The sequence below is a fragment of the Protomyctophum bolini genome (genome assembly GCF_963924005.1).
Source record: "Protomyctophum bolini genome assembly, chromosome: 3".
In the NCBI taxonomy this organism is placed as follows: Eukaryota; Metazoa; Chordata; class Actinopteri; order Myctophiformes; family Myctophidae; genus Protomyctophum; species Protomyctophum bolini.
In genome coordinates this window covers 15,360,871-15,381,506 of record NC_137864.1, presented here as the reverse complement: position 1 = coordinate 15,381,506, position 20,636 = coordinate 15,360,871, and the positions used below count along the sequence as shown (strand labels likewise).

Sequence of the window (20,636 nt, the reverse complement as noted above, 5' to 3'; positions counted from 1 at the left end):
CTCTCTCTAAATGGTAAATGGTGCATTTATATAGCGCTTTTCATAGATTCTGCATTACATTCACCCATTCATCATGGAAACCATGCAAGGCACCAACCTGCACATCAGGAGCAATTCGGGGTTCAGTGTCTTGCTCAAGGACAGAGGTCACCAACATGTCCGTGCACATCAGTCCGATGTGTCCGCCGTGGCAAAGAATTGGTCTTGTCCGTGGCAAATATTTAGATTTTCAGTTTTATATACATATATTTTGATCATAATTCCCACTTACTGCATGTTAAGTCTCCAGGTTTTCTTCAGAATATGTATGACATATTTACTACGACTCCATGGCACATTAGGAGTCCACTAGTACTAGTGGTTCTAAAATGTTTTATTTGCAAAGACCTCCTTAACTCAGAGTTACAGACCTGTTATGGTCATTCAGGGCTACTGTATATGTGTTTCTGGTCCGTGGCAAAAATGGAATGTGACAAACGGGCACGGACTGGCACAGAAAATCAGCCCTGGCATTTGTGGTCCTCACCGGCCCAAAGGCCCTACTATGTCATTTTTTATTACTTTTTCTTATTGCTCAGCCCCGGCCCCATGACTGCCTAGCCCTTCTGGCATGTGCCAGAATTGCCAGACGGTCCAGTCGGGGCCTGGTGACAAATGTCCACCACAAGCAAACATGAGGATGACACGTTCTCAAGAACACCTCGACACTAACACTGGGAGCTCACGGTTCCCATCCGGCCGCTCTACCGGTCACTCTACCTCTGAGCCACTGCCCCTCTCTCTGCTGGTAGGGCTGTCACCATTATCACATTTTACTATATATATATATATATATATATATATATATATATATATATACATACAATAATATATACGATAGGGCTGTCACCATTATCACATTTTACTATATACAGTATATATTAGGGCTGTCACCATTATCACATTTAACTTTTGATGATTAATTGTGACTCACATAATTGCGATTAGTGATTGAATTGTGTTTCTTTCGTTGAACATTGTTGGAATATTATTAATTTAAAAAAAAATCAGTTTGGCTTTTAGCCTTTGTAAAACAAATGTTACACATGGCAGTTATGACTGTAACACATTAAATAACACTAATAGCCCATTAATAGCCCATCTACAATCTACTCAAATGTGTTGAGCTTGTAGATGTAGAAGCAGCAGACAAATATTATCGGTACCATTTGGACTTAAGGTCCATATGGCTTTCTCTCGAGGGTCATTTGGTTTGGCAGAGAAAATGTTTACCCATATCTTACACCAGTTATAAAATGATATGGAAATAAGTATATAATATACAGTGGTGTCATGCTCGTAGAACGCAGTACCACGCCGTGGTACCGGAACGGAACAGTGCATCTGCGTGCACGCTAGAACGCGTCCCCCTAGATTCAAGAGAAGACGCACCTAATCAACCTCGCGTCACTAGACTTTCCAAGACACACACTAGTACCCACTACCCAGTGGTCTAGGTTTACTGGCGCCCTCCCCCCCTACTTTCACGCCGTGTCAAGTACCGTGCCTACTACTTTGCATAACAACAGGACAGCTTTAACTGTTTATACCTGAGTGCACGGTAAGCATGCACACTTACAGCAGTAGGCTGTGGCTCCAGTAGGCTACTGCTGCTGTGTGGTGTTCTGCACACAAGAAGAATGCCTCCATCCTCCAGAACAGATTCATTCGTCCAAAGTAAAGTTTTTAGTTTCGCTAGTGTGCTGTAAAGATGTTTGTCTGGCTATTTTAAGTCTACTTTTGTGTTTGTGTCTAAAACTCTCATACACTATTTAACAATAGGCAGGCTATATCAGCTGTTCTGTGATGCGCACATGCACGCACATGCACACACGTGCACGTGGTGTCATTAAAACGCTGTGGTACCAGTAAAAAAAAACACCATGACACCACTGATAATATAGATGTATTAATTCATATTAATACTACCTTATTATTATATTTGCCTACATGTAGTCGTTAACGTTAATAGGGCAGAGAGTCTAAATACAGTTGCAAGAGATACGTACTGTAGTCTCTTTCTCTGTGTCTTTCTCTCTCTCTCTGCATCTCTGTCCGTCTCTCATAGGGACTGAACACTGTTGTTTTTCCAGGTGTATGTTAGAATCCTCTGGTGATGTTGTGGATTAGAGTGCCAGTGTTACACTGCTTTCACACAAAGGAGTAAAAACACACACACACACACACACACACACACACACACACACACACACACACACACACACACACACTCACTTACCTGAGGAATGGTATCGACAATGCCCTTGGTGATCTCACGCAGCAGTATGCGAGCATCCCAGTGAGTGAACACAGCCCTGCAATTGTGAGCTAGTTTTGCAGCAGGTAAAATCACAAGACATTTTCACACCTTAGTGGGTGACTTGTTAATTCACCCACCTGCTCTATTTCGCTCTCTCTTTCACTCGCTCACCGTCTCTCTACCTCTCACAAACATATCAGTATCATATCATATCAAAAGATTTTGGGCCAGGGAGCCCATAAAAGATTTGCCAACATTTGTTCTGTCTGAAAATGTTCTAAAATGGCAGATGATCTACTGCAAGCTCAACAGCTCGTCGCGGCGATGTGACGCATTGTGATCTCGTAAAACATATTGTATAATATATGTGTGTGTGTCAGAATAGCCAGAAAATAAAGGCGGGACTAAAAGGGTTTAAACTGTTCCTCATTTAGCTGGAGACCCCCGGCAGGAACCCCCGTAAAGGACCCCTCGGGGTCCCTAGACGAGAACGAGTGCTCTAGATACAGTACTGTGCCTCGTCTCCCCCATCTCTCTCTCTCTCTGTTCCCCTCTGATCTCCCTCCATGTGCTGAACCGCTGGGCGATGCTGCAAGAAAGCTGATCCGGTGCGGTTGCTAGGACAACGGAGGAGAGAGGCTTGTAGGAGAAAAGGAGGGAGCGAGATGTAGAGGAATAAGCCAACATAAAGATGTTTGTTTCATATCGAGGGTGAAGACGGGCATGTCAAGCGGAAGCGTCTTATGGTTCATGTTTTGTTTTCAGAGCCAGTATAGGGTGTTTGAGTGAGTGAGTGAGCGTGCACCTTGTGTACTGTATCTGGCACGGGGAAAGGGAAGAGATGTTGTTGTTGTTGTTCCACATATGAGGGAACGGGGTGACAGTGACAAACACAAGCGCCTCTCTCTCTCTCTCTCTCTCTCTGTGTGTTCCTCCTGTCATGTCCATATTCTCCTTCTTTTCTCCCTCTTCTATGTCTCGCTGTCTTTCTTTCTCAAACTCCTCTTTCCCCTCTCATTCCTAGCGTCTCACCCCCCCAATCACCCCATCTTTCTCCTCTCTCTCCGTCACCTCTCTCTCTCTGTCTCTTTCTGGTATTGTCTCTCTCTCTCTCTCTCTCTCTCTCTCTCTCTCGCTCATACCTCGCCAGGCTGCGTGCGTGCGTGCGGTCGGTCGGTCACACACAGGCACCGGCTGCAGCCGTCACCACTAGCTACAGTAACTATGATGCTGGGGAAAGACTACATGCTGGCCATTGTGATTGTCAACTACGAGGGTAGGTGACACTGATGCGTTGTCTGCAGTAGTCTCTGGGGACGGCCGGGGAAGCACGCTGCAGACGCTGCTACTGTGTGTGTGTGTGTGTGTGTGTGTGTGCGTATGCCTGTGTGTGTATGCCTGTGTGTGTGCCTTTATTGCCTTGTGTGTTGTGTGAGTGTGTGTGTGCCTGTCAGCTCTGATAGGAGGAAGTTCATGGCTGTGATTGTGTGTGTTTCTGTTTGTGGGTAAATTCTGCTACCTGTCTGGCCGTTGGGATATAGTGTGTGTGTGTGTGTGTGTGTGTGTGTGTGTGTGTGTGTGTGTGTGTGTGTGTGTGTGTGTGTGTGTGTGTGTGTGTGTGTGTGTGTGTGTGTGTGTGTGTGTGTGTGTGTGTGTGTGTGTGTGTGTGTGTGTGTGTGTGTGTGTGTGTGTGTGTGTGTGTGTGTGTGTGTGTGTGTGCACGCACATGTCAGCATGTGTGTGTGCGTGTCAGTGTGCCTGTCGCCGTGCGTGCAGTGCACGCGTGTGTTGTGCTGTTGAAGATCAGTATTCTCCCCACCAACTACACTCAGCTCTGCTCTGGTGCGAGACTGCATGATAATGGCTACGTAGCGGGGCTGTAGCACTGTGCTGTGAGCTGAACATACTATACTACCTACACATGCATGTAACTATACAGCATGTTGGCTAAGTGGTAGCATAGCATAGCATCCATAAGCACTGAAGGAGTAGTACAGGAGAAGGAATAACGCTAAGGTAAGTTAGTGTTGATTTACTGCGTAGACTCAAACAGCAGCCAGTACTAAGCCTGTGGTGTGTGTGTGTGTCTTGTGCGCGCGCATTCAGGTGCAATCAGGTGCATTCACCCATGCGCGCACACACACACACACACACACCCTTCACCCGTGATTGGCACCATCTCTTCTTCAGTCCATAGAAGACACTGTGTGTGTGTGTGTGCGTGCGTGCGTGCGTGTGCGGCTATTAGCTCTGACCTAATTCTATGCTCGTAAAAAGGCTGCGTCTCCCAGAAGCCACTGCTGCACAGCTCGCCGCTGTTCTCTGTGTTCTCAAACCTCAAGGCACGTGAGCCTGTGTGTGTGTGTGTGTGTGTGTGTGCAGAGTGCAGACAACTCAGTACAAGTTATTTTCCATTTTTATACTTTTTAGCGAACTGGTTTTAGTAGGGTGTGTGTGTGTGTGTGTGTGTGAGTGTGTGCGTGTGTGCGTGCACAAGTCCGTCTCAATCTCTGGACTGACGCAGTCGTCATGGTAACATATGGCCTGCTGTCGTGGCGACAGACCCATGGGCTGTGTTTTATCTGCCTGGTCAGCAGTTCAAGAACCCCCTGTTCACGCACGCACACACACACACACACACACACACACACACACACACACACACACACACACACACACACACACACACACACACACATGCTGCGTGCACACACAGTTAACCAGTCCTTCATGGACCTACAGAGCTTATATCACCTTTATGAGCTGCTACAGCACCTAATGCAGTGTCATTTCATCCACTTCATCCCTACTACCAGGTAGTTTGTCAAGAACCCCCTGTCCACCAATGCAAGCACACACACACACACACACGCACGCACGTACTGTACAGTATGCATGCACACACGCAGAAGAAGCTCAAATACAAGTACACCAGGGACAAATGTTGTGTGTGTTTTCAACTTGCTTGCTGGTGTCGGGTATCTAAAAACATTTGATGTGAGGCCACTGTAATAAGAAGTGCCAAAAGAAAGATGAAGTATTGCTGTTCCAGCTGAATCCACTGTAAGCATAGAAGGGTGAAGGGTTTTCTCCAAACACATCATGAATTGTGTTAACAGTAACACAGCCATCTGCTTACACATGGAAATTGCAAGACCTGAATGTACCAGAGTGGCTTTGAAGTTTGTCTGTGTAGTTGGAAAGAACCACATTTGCGTCAATATCATCTTATCATTTTCATACCATGCTGTAATGCAGTGGTTTTCAACCTCTTTCATATCAAGAGCCATTATTTATTCGGTATTTGAGCCACGGATCACCATTTGACGACATTAAGCCTCTCAGACCCAAAACGAAAGAACATTTTGTTATCGTTGGATATCATCCAATTGTGTAGACTTCTTGTAAATGAACAGTAATGTTTGTAGATGTTTAACAAAGATGTAACTCCTGAGAGCGTGAAATGAAACCAAATTAACCCGTAAGGGTCCATTTGGTTTCATTTTACACTCTCAAGAGTTCTAGATCTATAAGGGTCCATTTGGTTACCAACTCTCCATCATTTATCTGGGGACCACCACGAACCACCTCAAGGACCACTGGTTGAAAACTGCTGCTGTGTTGAACAGCATGAATTGGCTTCTTCAAAAATCTAACAAACCATGATATACTTTGGAATTTGTTGTAAACTGTGGGATAGAATCATGCCATGTCAGCCAGTGGTGGAAAGTAATGTTTGTGCATTTACTTAAATACTGTACTTAAGTACAATTTTAAGGTAGGCTATTTGTACTTTACTTTAGTATTTCCCATTTCTAATGCTTCTACTTCTACTCCACTACATCTCAGAGGTAAATATTGTACTTTTATTCCACTACATTTATTTAAAAACTTTAGTTACTGGTTAACTTTCATTATTATTACAAAACATACGGTAACTACTTCAGCTCGCTATACATTTCAGCAAATGAAAATGGCAGTCTCAAAAGGTCACAATGCAACACATTGTAAGCTTGTAGATCAGCTATTCTTTTTTTTAATACATTTGAAAACTTGAAACGAGACATTCTGCTTCTGCACAATGAGTACTTTTACTTTTTGGTACTTTAGCACATTTTGATGCCAATACTTTTGCACTTTTTTAAAATCTTAAACTAAAATGTCCCTAGGCTAGTAATTTTGGAGGTGTATAGACTGGAGAGTGAATTCAGAGAAACACACTGTTGTTTTTCTGTACACCTACTCTGCTGTACGACTCAGTTATGTATCATCTACTTGCTTCATTAATGAATTGTCTAGGACCCGAAATAGGTCACAAGCCTGTAGTGGGTTCACTCCTACGTGACATTTCTCTCATGAAACTAGGCCAGTAGAATAGGCTAAGATAATAAGTTAGGCAAGGGTCCCTGGCTGAAGAAAACAGCACCATTACAGTATGTAAAATGTGCATGCATGCATGCGTGCGTGCGTGCGTGTGCGTGCGGCCGCTGTTAGTGGACAGACAGACACATCCAGATACTTGACAGCTGGTAACCCCAGTCAAGCGTCTGTGGATATAACTCCGGAATGGGAGGCTTAATTTTACGGCTGTTACAGGTCAATTTGAACCATGCCCCCAGCAGCAATGTTGTGTGTGTGTGTGTGTGTGTGTGTGTGTGCACGTGCACAGTGTTCTGTGCGCTTTACTTGAGTGAGATGATTAGATACGTACGTACTGACATTTAGTGCCTTTTTACCGTTCTTAAGGAAAATCTAATAAATTAAGTGCGTGTGTGTGTGTGTGTGTGTTTCCCCCTCCAGACATCTGGAGTGAACAGTCCTTCCAGACGGACCCTGACCTGCCTCCAGGATGGAAGAAGATCACGGACATGGCCGGCATCTACTACTGGCACATCCCCACGGGCACCACCCAGTGGGAGAGGCCCGCCACCGCCACGCACCCCCCGGCAGCACCCAGCGGACCCTCGCAGCAGCCCGACGCCCTCCTCGCCAACGGCAACGACGTTTCCACGCCGCGCAAGCAGTCCCTGGGCTCCCTCACGCCTTCACCCACACCTGATCATGAGGTAAACACAGTGCTGGAAAGGAACTAAGTACGTTACATTTATTTGAAAACTTGAGTTACTTTTTAGGTTTTGATTATTATTAAATAGCATACAGTACACTAAGCACTCCAGCCTTATGGAAAAAACATAGTCTTAATGTTTTTAATAGGGTTATTGGCTTGAATATAAGACTATGTTTTTTCCAATGGAAATATCCTAAAAAACGGAGTCGTATTATAGTCGGGGACTATGTTCTTTTTCCACAAATGAGTCTTGAGAAAGTCCTATATTCAGAACAATACGGTAAATGTCGGCCATTTGAAAATAGCACACAAATACTTTACAAAATATTATTATACAAATGAAAACTTGAAATGAGACATTATGCAAAACGAGTACTTTTCCTTTTGGTACCTTTAAGTACACTGTGAAGACAATGCTTTTGTACTTTTACTCAATTGTATTCTCAATTCCAGACTTTTACTTCTAACGGAGTATTTCTAAAAGGCAGTATTTATACTTTTACTTTAGTAAAACATTTGAGCACTTTTTCCACCACTGGGTAAACGATCCCTGGGTTCCATCACGCCTTCACCCACACCTGATCGGGAGGTAAACACCTTGTTATTGTTCGACGGAAGCTTTCCATGTCCTGCTTCACATCTTTTGTATATGGCGCTTTTATACACACACACACACACACACACACACACACACACACACACACACACACACACACACACACACATCCCGGGTTCCCCTTCAGAGTTAGTGTTGAAGTGTACTTGAGCAAGACTCTGAAGGCCTAATTGCTCCCGAATCCCGATGTGCAGGTTGGTGCCTTGCATGGTTTCCTCCTCCATCGGTGTGTGAATGTAATGCACTTTGGATAAAAGCGATATATAAATGTACCATTTACAGAATACCTACATATATTCATGTTATATATGAATATAATCAATCAATGCCAAATGATCTTGAGAGCGGGTATTAAAAAAACAGTGGTGGAAAAAGGTACTCAATTGTTTTACTTAAGTAAAAGTATCAATACTACTCCATTACAAGTGAAAGTCTAGAATTCAAAAGTATTGGCATCAAAATGTACCAAAAGTGGAAAGTATTCATTATGCAGAATGTCCCATAATGCACATTGTGAGCTTGTAGATCGGCTATATTCAAATGGCCGAAATGTATATAGTGGTGAATGTATGTTTTGTAATAAGTGTGTGTGTGTGTGTGTGTGTGTGTGCTGCAGTCATCCCAGGCTGAGGCTGAGGCGGAGGTGTTCTTCGGTGCTTCGACCCGTTCAGGCAGCACTACCTCTGACAGCTCAGTGGAGCCGCTCTCAGCCCACGAGCCCATTCTCCCCACATGTGGATTTGTCAACAGCTGCTACTTTGTAAGTCACATTGTTTGCTGTGTTACAACTCTATTACTGTGATATCGTGACATGTATAAGATCAATGGATGAATAGTAGCGCACAGACATTCGACTTCTTTTAACACAGATGCGCACCCCACCGTGAACTGAGATAAAAGAATAAAACGTTGTTAGTTGGTTAGTTATTTTTATTTTTCAAAAATACGACTGACGTTTCTAGCCTATGCTCTCCTTCTATTCAGACACTGGAGACTGAAGAAGAGCATGAACTCAAAAGATCACTCATATTATTAATTCATATGGGAACAACAACAGTGCGTGACTCAACATTAATTTATTCTACAGTGACACAGTAGGAATAATTTAGTGTGTGTGTGTGTGTGTGTGTGAGCCAATTTCATTCCAATTTGAATTAATACGATTGATGATTAATTTATCTGTGCTAGCAAATAAAATGATTGGATCAGATGTGATGTTTACTCCACAGGATAAAGACTGTTTCTGATTTGCACAAACAAAGAAACGGTTGTATCAGAATTGAATAACCCTACAAAATATGCATGGGAGAAGGCGAGCCCAGGATTAACCTGACCACAAGTACTGTACCACATCAAAACAGTACTGTACCACATCAAAACATAGCCAAAGCTGTACCAGGGGAGGAGCTTGCTGTTCCAACATATGGCCCTAACCAACCATGATTATGATAGTATAGTAAAAATGTGGCATGTTTAATTTGATAGCCTATGTATTAAATTAACAATATTATTAATGATATAGCCTAATCCAAAATTCCCAGTCTATACATTTATGTTTTCTACATTTCAAAAGTTGCAAATTGATCAGTGGGCTTTTTCGGTCACTTAAAGTAGCTCCTTGCTCTTAGTCGAGGCTGAAGGAATGTTCGGCCTTGCACACTTCCGTTACACAATGTAAATGATTTAATGAAGAGTGAATTGGAAACAGAAAATAATCAGTAGATTTCTACTTCTGTTTGTCTGATATATTCTTTTAGGTAGAACACTTGCATGGTCCTGTGTAAAGCATCGCTCTGCACAGCACTCCTACAACATACATTGCTTATAGAGTTGTGTATCTGTCTTTTAGCATATACATTGTTTATCCTACTTATTCCAATGCTCGGTGTCACCGAGCATGCAGTAAGTATGGAAGTCAGGATTGACATCAGTGCGGAAAGAGGGAAGTATGACGGGAGGCGTTGTGAGAAAGAGAGTGGTGCCGAGGACAGTCAATACTCGTATTGTTTCAGAGAGATGAGAAGCACAGACGCAAGTCAATCAGCTAATCAGTCAGTCAAGCAGAATGACGGAGAAAAACGGAGAGATGAAAGGAGATTGATAGAGAGCCGGGGCGGTGGAGATAAAACATTGATCCTGGAGAGAATGGAGCTGACATTGACAGATTGACTGCAGAGTCAGACACACCGCCACGGTGAGGCGAGGAACTGACCTGCTGCAAGCTGTGGTGGAAAAAAGTACTCGAATGTTTTACTAGGGACTAGGGATGTACCGATGTATCGGCCACATATCAGTATCGGACAATATTTGCCGTTATCGGTCAATAATAAAAACATTAACCGATAGCCCAGTAGCTGATCTGTTGTTGATAAGCATACATTTTGCGTTGGTGTGTTGGTTATCTGCAACGTACCAAGCTGTAGATTCTGAACATCATTCTTTATTCATTAATTATTAAATTCAAATGTTTATTTATTTTCCCTAAAATGGTACATCAGTTTAGTACAATGTATTTGTTTCCCTGGCACAAAAGGTGGAAATAAAAACAACAAAAAACTAAATAACCATACAGTATATAGATATCAGTATCGGCCAAATATTTCCATATCGGTGCATCCCCAGTTGAAACCTTTGTCAAATTGATTAAAAAAACCAAATCAATTAAGCCTTAGTTATTTCTTTTTGGCATTATCAGCTTTATTTGACAGTTACAGTAGAGAGACAGGAAGGGAGAGACGGAGAGAGGGGGGTGGGGATCACATGCAGCAAAGGGCCTCAGGTCAGAATCAAAGGACTCTTAGCCTTTACAGCTGGGATCTCTCTGAACCACTACACCAATCCTTACCTTATCTTCTCTCTCTCTCTGTCCGTCTGTAGCCTCGCTCGTCCTCTCTGCTGGGCCTGCCTGACCAAGAGTACCGTTCTCAGCACCAAGATGAAGACAAGGTAACACAGTGAGAATGTCTGCAAACCCCCTTCCTCTCTCCAATCTCCTCCAGTAGTCCTTTATCCTTCTATGTCTCCCGTCACTGCATTTAGACTTAACAGTTTGTGTGGGTGTGCTGTGTGTGGTATACTATGGACATGCTGTATTCCTGCGTATGTGCATATTTCGTGTAGTGTAGCAACCGTATGTGTGTGTGTGTCTACAGTATATGTATGCGAGTGTTCTCTGGTTATATATAGTGTATATACAGTATATTATGTAAAGGCTATTCCTCTTCTACTAATCCAGAATCAGCAGATGATTCTCAGTGGCCTGGCTGACCTTCAATAAGAGCAAACTGCAGTGTAGAAAACATTTTGACATTTTTAAACTCATCTAGACTGTAAGATATTGTATTCAGTTGAGCAATGTTTTCACTGGACTGCTTCTTATTGAAACAGGCAACAGTAGGAGGGAGTAAGCTAACAGCCTTGTCCTTCCCCTCTCTCTCTCTCTCTCTCCTTCCCTCCCTCCCTCCCTTCCTCCCATTGCACCTTGACACCCAAACCTTGACCCCTTCACTGTGTGTGTGTGTGTGTGTGTGTGTGTGTGTGTGTGTGTGTGTGTGTGTGTGTGTGTGTGTGCGTGCGTCTGTGTGTCTGCGTGTGTGCGTGCGCAATTGTGTGCACATGCGTGTGTGTGTTTTAATGATGTGTTAAGAAACAGGTGTGGAGTGATTTTGGCGGAAAGATTGATAGTGAGGTTTGGAAGGCAAGTATAACCTGCCTAATGTCAATCTTATCTGTCCATGATGTAACTTTAGCCAGTCCGTTTGCGTGCATCTGGGTTATAAAATCACTGCCTGAGCAAAAGCATGTGTGGCTGATACTTTCACAGCACCTGCACCATCTAGTCACTGGTATGACTGTATTTAACTGCAGCAAGAGATTCATTTCGTCAAATGTGTCCATCAGTGCTGGCATGGATAGTTTCAGTTCTATCTTTAAGTGAGTGCGTGCGTGTGTGTGTGTGTGTGTGTGTGTGTGTGTGTGTGTGTGTGCATGTGTGCGCGTGCGTGCGAGCGCACCTGTGTACGAGTGCTCGTGGCTCCATGTTTCTGAAATGTTTTTCTCTCCTTGATGTAGCATGCCCCATCCCATGTAACCCAGCTACATATTGGCTCCTTTCAGCAAGGACACTGGCCTGCATTCGGACACATGCTTACAGTAGCATAATATTTGGTTTCTGCTGTGTTTGTGGGAGAGTGTTCTGGCTCGGTGTCATTTCAAGCTGAGGCGTTTGCCAGGTGTTTTGCTGTGAGGGATTTATTGTGGTCAGTGGATGCTCTCTGAAGAGGTCCTCTGTGTGTGTGTGTGTGTGTGTGTGGGTGTGTGTGTGTGTGTGTGTGTGGGGGGGTGTGTTTGTGTGTGTCAGGATCTGCAGGCCGCCACAGTGAACCCTGATCCTAGCCTGAAGGAGTTCGAAGGAGCCACGCTTCGCTATGCGTCGCTCAAGCTACGGTGAGACGACGCACGCACGCACCACTGTCCTTTTGTTGCTTCACTTTTCCCCTGTTATTCAAATAACCACGTCTGTGTTCTATCCTTCCATCCTGGGTGTGAGGGGGAGGGAGGGAGGGAGGGAGTGTGAGAGTAGCCTGGCATGGCCAGACTAATATCACTGCGTAGATATTAGTCTGGGTGTTCGGTGTGGAAGATTTATTTCCAAGGGGTGGTTACAAACAGATTCCAACGTAAAAAATACAAATAACATCTCTGATTGGTCACCCGCAACTCTGGGGTGAGCGAAATGTAATTCAAACTGAGGAGTGCCAGACCAATCTTTTCATTTAGTCCCACTGTGGCAGATTTGTCTGGTTTCCAGGCTAGAGAGAGAGAGCCATGCAATAACCCGGAAAGATGCCGCTGACACCTGAACATGCTGATCAACGTGCTGTGAAGTGATGCGTTGTCAGCGCAACATAGCCTTTATTACTGCTAAAGCAAGTGCTTTAGCCCTTGCTTGGAACAGTGTGTGTGTGTGTGCGTGCGCGCACGCGTATATACACACGTATGTAAATAGATCAGTGGTTTTCAACCCGTGGTCCTCAGCTAAATGATGGAGAGTTGGTAACCAAATGGAGCTTTGTTAGATCTTGAACTTTTGAGAGTGTAAAATGATTTTTTTGGCTCTCAAGAGTGAAGTCATTTTTAAACATCTGCATTACTTAATTTACAAGAAGTCTACACACAATTTGAATGTAAAACAACTGTTACTTTGATCTCTTTCGGTACCAACATCAATACATGACAACAAAATTCTTTAGTTTTGGGTATTAGAGGCTAAAATCTCATCAAATGGTGGTTCGTGGTGACTCGAATGACGAAAACAAATAATGGGCCTTGATGTGAAAATGGTTGAAAACCACTGAAATAGATAACCAGTATGAGACACAATAAATAAGATCAAACAGAGCAGGAAGTGAACTCATAAAATCAGGAAGTGTGTGAATGTTTTCTCGGTTGCCTCCAGTCTTTGTGTTGAAACACACATGCGGCTGATGACAGGATGCTATTACAGTAGTTAACACAAGCAGTAATTAGACTCCTCCTCAGCTCTCTACCCTGTGGGCTAAAATCTGTTCCCCCTCCCCCCGTTCCCGCCAGAAACCCCCAGCCGATGGAGGACGACGACTCCAACAATGTCAACAACAGGGATTCAGAGACCAAGGTAAGCAAGTCTCAAATAATTGTAGTGGCGTAGGAGTTTTTAAAATGGGAAATTGTCCTCTGTAAAGTAAAAAAAGAAAAAACTAAAAATTGTACCTAAGCACAATACTTTTCACAGTTAACTTTACACCAGGTTCCCCAACTTTTTAGCTCGAGACCCAAAAGAGATGAGACGTTTTGCCCAGGACCCAAACTAGTGAAAATAGCAGATCTACAAGCGCACAACGCGTCACTTCGTGCCACGTTGCGAGCTTGTAGATCGGCTATTTTCACTGCTTCTTAATTATTATTTAAGTAATTTCTTAGATTTGTTTGTTTGTTTAAAAAAATATGTATTTTTGTGTGGCTTTTCTGCCTTTATTGATAGTATCAAGTGAAGATGGACAGGAAAGAGGGAGAGAGAGAAGGGGAGAGACACGGTCGTTATGAACGGCGCGCTGTCAGGCCAAAGCCTATATGTGGCATGCGCCTGGACCACATGGCCCATTGTTTTGTTTTCAAATGTATACAATATATACAAATAATAATCTACACCAGTGGGTCTCAAAGTGTCCTTGAGTGGGTTCCAAATGGCGCTGTACGGGTGTGTGTTACTCGGAGAGTTATGGGGGTCCTTGAAATCAAAAAGCTTGAGAACCACTGTACACTAAATGGAACAGAGCCTTAATTGGTATCATCGGTAACACCTGTGAAGGAAGTAGGGAAGCGGCCCATGCCAGTTCTTTCCAGAAGGACGTGTGTGCATACTGTAGACTAGAGCCTATTCAGCACAGACCTGTCCATAATGGGAGCCACAGTCGTAATCTTCATACGTCGCACCTCTTTTATTCATAGTGACCCCAAAGGCCAAACCGATGCTGTTGTTTATTGCTCTGAGAGCGAAGGCAGAGCAAGTGGCTCTGGACGTACCCTTTAGCCAAATTACAATACCCCAAATCTCAAAATAGCACTATAGTTATCATATAGCACTGACGAAGGTCACTAAATGCATGTAAAATAAAATAAATTATTTATTTTTCTAGGAGTATTTTTCCAATCTTGTAGACCAGTGGTTCCCAAACTTCCCAACAAGGACCCCCAAAATAACACTCATTTGAAAAGAGGGACCAGTGATTCTCAACACGTTTAATTTCAAGGACCCCCAGTTTGACATGCATATTAGTGTACAGGTTCTCTGGAACCAATTTATAGTGTAAAATCAATGTTAAGTTAAGTGTACATTTTCAGTTACAGTCCCATAAGGGTCCATTTGGTTCCAAACTATCATTTAGCTGGGGACCCCCTGGAACTCCCTCAAGGACCCCTGGGGGTCCCCGGATCCCACTTTGGGAACCACTGGTGTAGACATCACATTAACGTGTCCGAACATAAATCATTGCAGTTTGTTTATTAGTAGAGTTCAACCTAGAGGTATTTCACATATTTAAAGTCCTCCATGTAAGTCCACAAGATGATGATTTCGTAACACGGCCGTGCTGGAGTGAGCGAGTGTGAGTGAGCGAGTGGCCGAGATGGAATTTGGCTTTTGAAACAAGATCCTGTTATTTTTTTCCCACCCAAAGCTCGTGGTTTTTCTTCCAGAATAATGCTCAGTTCTCCACGGTTGTTCTTATCTATTCTCTAAACCGACTGTCAAACGTTGTGAAGTATAATTATCATTCCTATCATGGTCCTCTTCCCCCCCATCACATCTTTTGTCCGTTTATATCCTCTGTCTGTTTGTGTACTGCTGGTTCTTTTGTTGAACATTGTGGGAGTCTGTGTACTTTTCTGGAAGACATGCGACGATGCCCCCGTGTGGCCAGACTGAGAACTGCGGTTTCATGCCATACATTATTTTCTGGATTTCCGTAAAGTGGAACTTCTTGAAATGTATTCTTTTTTTTTAAACCAGTTGTTAATTTACAACATGATAGTCGTGTCACATTGGGACCCACTGGCAGCAAGGAAGGTTCTCATTCCCAGCAGATAGCGTATTCCTGTGAGGTTTACACTTTATGTAAATGAAGGAATCAAGAAATCAACAATCTAGCAGCTGGTATGCATTCTGTCTCTGTCATTCTGTCGAGTGGAAAAACCACACCAGATGGTGGTGAGGTTAAACTTCATTCCACACGGTTCTGTGTGTGTATCATTTTGTGCAGCATTCACATTGGATGGTTGAATAGATGAAATGTAGCCATAGTCTAAAGTCCAACAAACGTCATGAAGATAGCATGCCATCTTGGTGGCTTCATTTCTTTTTCTGGGTGTGTGTGTGTGTGTGTGTGTTTCCTGGCAGAGATGCACTGTACTATCCTTAGCAACCGTGACACTGACAGCTAGCAGACACAAATGCAGAGCTTCTACCAGGGCGGGGGCACGCACGCGCGCGCGCGCGCGCACACACACACACACACACACACACACACACACACACACACACACACACACACACACACACACACACACACACACACACACACACATTTATTTATTATTTATACATTTGAAAACTTGAAATGAGACATTCTGCTCAATGAGTACTGTTTCTTTTGGTACATTAAGTAAATTTTTATGCCAATACTTTTGTAATTTTAGTTAGTTAGTTCAGTCAGATGTACTCGAGGGGCTCATTCAGTGTTATGCAAGACCCACAAAAATGCTCAATGTGCTATTGCAGATTGATTGGCCAATCTATTGAGCCTGCTCATTCTAGAGTCTTAGGGTAGGTAGGGTGTATTCTGTTTGTTGCGTAACTGCTACCACCTACTGGCTTGGGTTTGCCATGCACCCTCCTGCAGGCGCTTGGCAAAAGTGAAAGGTGCCATGTTGTTTGCATGCATGCCTGTGCAAGTGTTCTTTCTCTCTCTCTCTCTCTCTCTCTCTCTCTCTCTCTCTCTCTCTCTCTCTCTCTCTCTCTCTCTCTCTCTCTCTCTCTCTGTGTGTGTGTGTCTGTGTGTGCGCGTGTGTTTGCCTCTCTTGGCACATCACCCTCAATCACCTTCAAATCAGCAGCGAGTAACATTCCTTTATAATTTATCATCATGTTCCAGTCTGTAGCCCAGCCTGCAGTAGTGCAGAGCCATAGAGTAAGACAGAGTTACATCATGTTCCAGTCTGTAGCCCAGCCTGCAGTAGTGCAGAGCCATAGAGTAAGACAGAGTTACATCATGTTCCAGTCTGTAGCCCAGCCTGCAGTAGTGCAGAGCCATAGAGTATAGGACAGAGTTACATCATGTTCCAGTCTGTAGCCCAGCCTGCAGTAGTGCAGAGCCATAGAGTATAGGACAGAGTTACATCATGTTCCAGTCTGTAGCCCAGCCTGCAGTAGTGCAGAGCCATAGAGTAGGACAGAGTTACATCATGTTCCAGTCTGTAGCCCAGCCTGCAGTAGTGCAGAGCCATAGAGTAGGACAGAGTTACGACAACTCATTTCATGGGGCCAGTCCAATGGCGGCTCTTCTACATATAGATAGAATTTACTTCTATTTGTGAAGAGCATAGCAAACAGTGACAAGTCCTGGACCGGAAGTAAGCAGAAATGCATTGGACTCAGGCAACAGCCCAGCTTTAATGATTTTAAATCCCTTTGTTTTAGATAGTTTTGTAGTAATAGTACAACATAAACATCACAGAGACTTTAGTCGTTACTGGACAATACTTTAAAACAGTTGGCATGTTGCACACATGCCTAAAATTGCTCTTCTTTGCGCCGCCTTCGTTGAAAACAATGTATTTCAAACTCCAGCGTGTCCCAGTTCAGGCTGCATGAGGGCTCCGTCAATGTCGTAATTCTGTCTTACTCTATGGCGTGGTGTGTGTGCGTGTGTGTGTGTGGTGGGTATGCATATCCGTCTTAACATTTCATTTGTTTTAATTATGTCACACTGGTTGGTAGTCTATAGCCTACTTTTGTTGAAGTTGAGCGAGATGCTGAACTGCACTCAGTGTGTCGTGGGCATTACCTCTTTTGGAACAGGGCTGCCCGCAGCAGTTTGACTGAATGTTTAATGAGCTCTCTCTCACTCACTCTGTGTCTCGCTCTCCTTTTCCTCTTGGTAGTTCCATCCGTTTCTGTCTGGCCTGATTCATTCTCTGTGTATCTCATCAGTCTGTAGAGTGCAGGTGTGTTCAAAATAATGAATTATTGATGCAGACTGTCAAGGCCCTGGAGAAATATTGGTGGAAAAATATTGGTGTAATAGTCGGGTGGAAATTCAGGAAAAAGGCCATCTATAAGGATGTTAGAGGTATTTTGGGGTAAAAGTGGGGAACCAGACCATTTTACATAATTCAAGGCTGCTGAATAAAAATAACATGGTTCCCAAGCGAAATTTTGAGTTTTTGAACTTCTAATTTGCATAACAAAATGGCTGCCAATAACTCTGAAACAAGGCAAGCAAAACTGCCAAATAAAGTGTCTATAGCTATGTTCTGAGGGTTAGACAATATGATCACAGCATTTTTTATGCAATTAGTGCTAGCCTATTCCTAAATATGCAAATTAGTGGCCACCATTACAGAAAACGTTTTCAAAGGTGTCCACACTCCCCTTATCATCTTTTTCTTTTCTACGTATCTGTATATTTGGCATCCCTATAGCAGATCTAATATAGAAATGTATATGATCTGATGTACAATTCCTGTAATTAGTGGTAAGCTCCTAAATATGCAAATTAGAGGCCACCATTACAGAAAACGGTTTAGTACTCAAAGGGGTCACCATGCACCCCCTCTATTTTTGCCACCTTTAGGTCATATAAAATACAGATTTAGATGATACCATGTACAAATCATGGGCAAAGTAAAGTATAAATTAGGCCCCCAAACATCAAAGTCAATGGCGTGACAGACTATCATGGGGATTTCCCCCAGAATGAGTTACAGCCACATAACTACTGTACTGTACTGTACTGTACTGTACTGTACTGTACTGTACTGTACTGTACTGTACTGTACTGTACTGTCTGGTGTTCTTGACTTGAACCAGGGGATTACCATCATGTGATGTAAATAGGTTTTCAATGTAATGGGTCCCAGGACCAGCGAGGGCGAGATCCAGAATAGCGACTGACGTAGTCGGTCGTGGTCTTTTAGAAGGGTCCCAGGGATTTTTTTTTATGAGCCCTACTTCAATAACGTTAGATTAAAGTACTTACTACTGAGTGCAGTTTTGCATCCCAGGACCCCCAGAGAGTGACATGATTGCATTCTTTATCAATTTAGTGAGTCGCAGGACGCAGAATGTTCTGTTGGAAGGAGACAGAACCCTTATCAAGGCTCATGTTGACTACGAAGGTTACAAAGAATTGAAACCCTCATCGGGCGCCCTGGGGTTGCCCATGACTTTTGCCCATGCCCATGACTTTTACATGGTATCATCTAAATCTGTGTCCTAAGGATGCCAAAAATAGAGATAAGTAGAAAAATAAAATAAAATAAGGGGGGTGCATGTGGACCCCTTTGAGTACTAAACCATTTTCTGTAATGGTGGCCTCTAATTTGCATATTTAGGAATATGCTTACCACTAATTACATTACAAATACCTTCCACACATTGTCTGACCCTCAGAACATGGATATGTACAATTTATTTGTCATTTTTGCTTGCTTTGTGCAGGTATTTTGTTATGCAAAAGGTTAAAAACATATATATGGAGTTTGCATGTTCTCCCCGTGTCCCCTAGGGTAGGTACCCTCACAAAAACATGCAGTAATCCTGGTCTCTAAACTGCCTCCCCCTGGCCAGCCGGGGCGCCTGATGGAGGGGAAAGGAACTGGTTGGAATAACGTGTTCCTTCCACGCGCTACGTCCAACCAGGGAAGCTCCCCCCTGTCAGGTGTAAAGGAGCAACTTGGACACTCTGGCATGAAGGGAGCATGAGTTAAGTCCGTTGCTCTCCCCAGGTTGGCGGAGGGTGTGTAGAGCCCAGGATCACAGTAGATGATTGGCACAGGGGTGAAAAATGGGTTACAAAATCGTGGGATAAAAAATATATAAAAAAAAAACAAAAAAAACATATATATATTTTTTCTGATTCAGCACCCTTGAATTCGGTAAAATGGCCTGGTTCCCCACTTTTACCCCCAAATGCCTCTAACAATCACATTTCTCACAAATCCCACCAGTAAGGACTGAAGGAGGATTAGTATTTGTATGGTTTTTATCTTTTTATTCCTTGGCCTGTGTGTTCAATAAAGTTGTTTTTACTTACTTATTCTTCGGGTACTCAGAAAAGCACTATATAAATTTGGGATATTATTAGTACTTTGTTGTGTGGCAGTGTTGCACCCCAAAATAGCAGATCTACAAGTTCACGACATGTCACGCTGCATGCGACGACATGTTGTGAGCTCGTACAGTATATCAGATGTCTGGTGCATGCACACAAACAAGTATAAATCAGGTATGAGAGCGAGCCAGGTTTGAGACGTGGGGGGTGGTGGGGGATGTTATAGAATCATAAACACTGCTACAGGCAAGACGATAACTCGACAGTGACTAATTCAAAACAAAGAGCAGCTGTCTCTTACTGCCAACTACAAGCGCTACTTAATCGTGTTTCACTGACAAATGCCTCTACAACAAGTGACAAATGAGCAGGTGCAGAACCACTGACATTATGAGATTATATTTTTGGAACTAAAGTGTTTGGAACGTCTTGCATTGTTGTTCTTGTTATCCCCGGCAGGCCTGCGCCAGAGTTCCATAAGAGCCTTTTGTAGTCCACTGCACTGATTTAGTGACATGCAGAATTAAAAATGCAAGTCGATTTACTTTGGTTTGGTGAATGTGTGTTCAATATGTTGCAATACATATTGCAAAATATAGTGTATGTCGTGCGGTGTCTTGTATGCTCCTATGGGCTGGCCGATGCAGCCACCTTTAGCTGCAAGACAATATAATAAAAATCAATCATCGTTATCGTGCATATGCAACTCTGCAAATCTGCAGCAGTAATGTCAGTAAAGACGCTCGTCTGGAAACTGAAGATGAAGTTGTAGCCGGCAGAAGG

At 43.4% G+C, this 20,636-nt stretch overlaps 1 protein-coding gene across 6 annotated transcripts in view; it reads left to right on the top strand.

Annotated features, from left to right (window-relative positions):
* The window catches only part of apbb2b (amyloid beta (A4) precursor protein-binding, family B, member 2b), an 83,113-nt gene that overhangs the window by 29,650 nt on the left and 32,827 nt on the right, over positions 1 to 20,636 (top strand). For 4 of the 6 annotated variants that reach the window (XM_080760010.1, XM_080760009.1, XM_080760012.1 and 1 more), the window contains exons 6-11: positions 7,100 to 7,365; positions 8,600 to 8,743; positions 10,861 to 10,929; positions 11,630 to 11,680; positions 12,344 to 12,429; positions 13,576 to 13,639. In XM_080760010.1, coding sequence (XP_080616136.1) covers positions 7,100 to 7,365; positions 8,600 to 8,743; positions 10,861 to 10,929; positions 11,630 to 11,680; positions 12,344 to 12,429; positions 13,576 to 13,639 — 680 coding nt within the window. The remainder of the gene's footprint in view (positions 1 to 7,099; positions 7,366 to 8,599; positions 8,744 to 10,860; positions 10,930 to 11,629; positions 11,681 to 12,343; positions 12,430 to 13,575; positions 13,640 to 20,636) is intronic. The other 2 variants (XM_080760013.1, XM_080760014.1) reach the window with 2 other exon arrangements.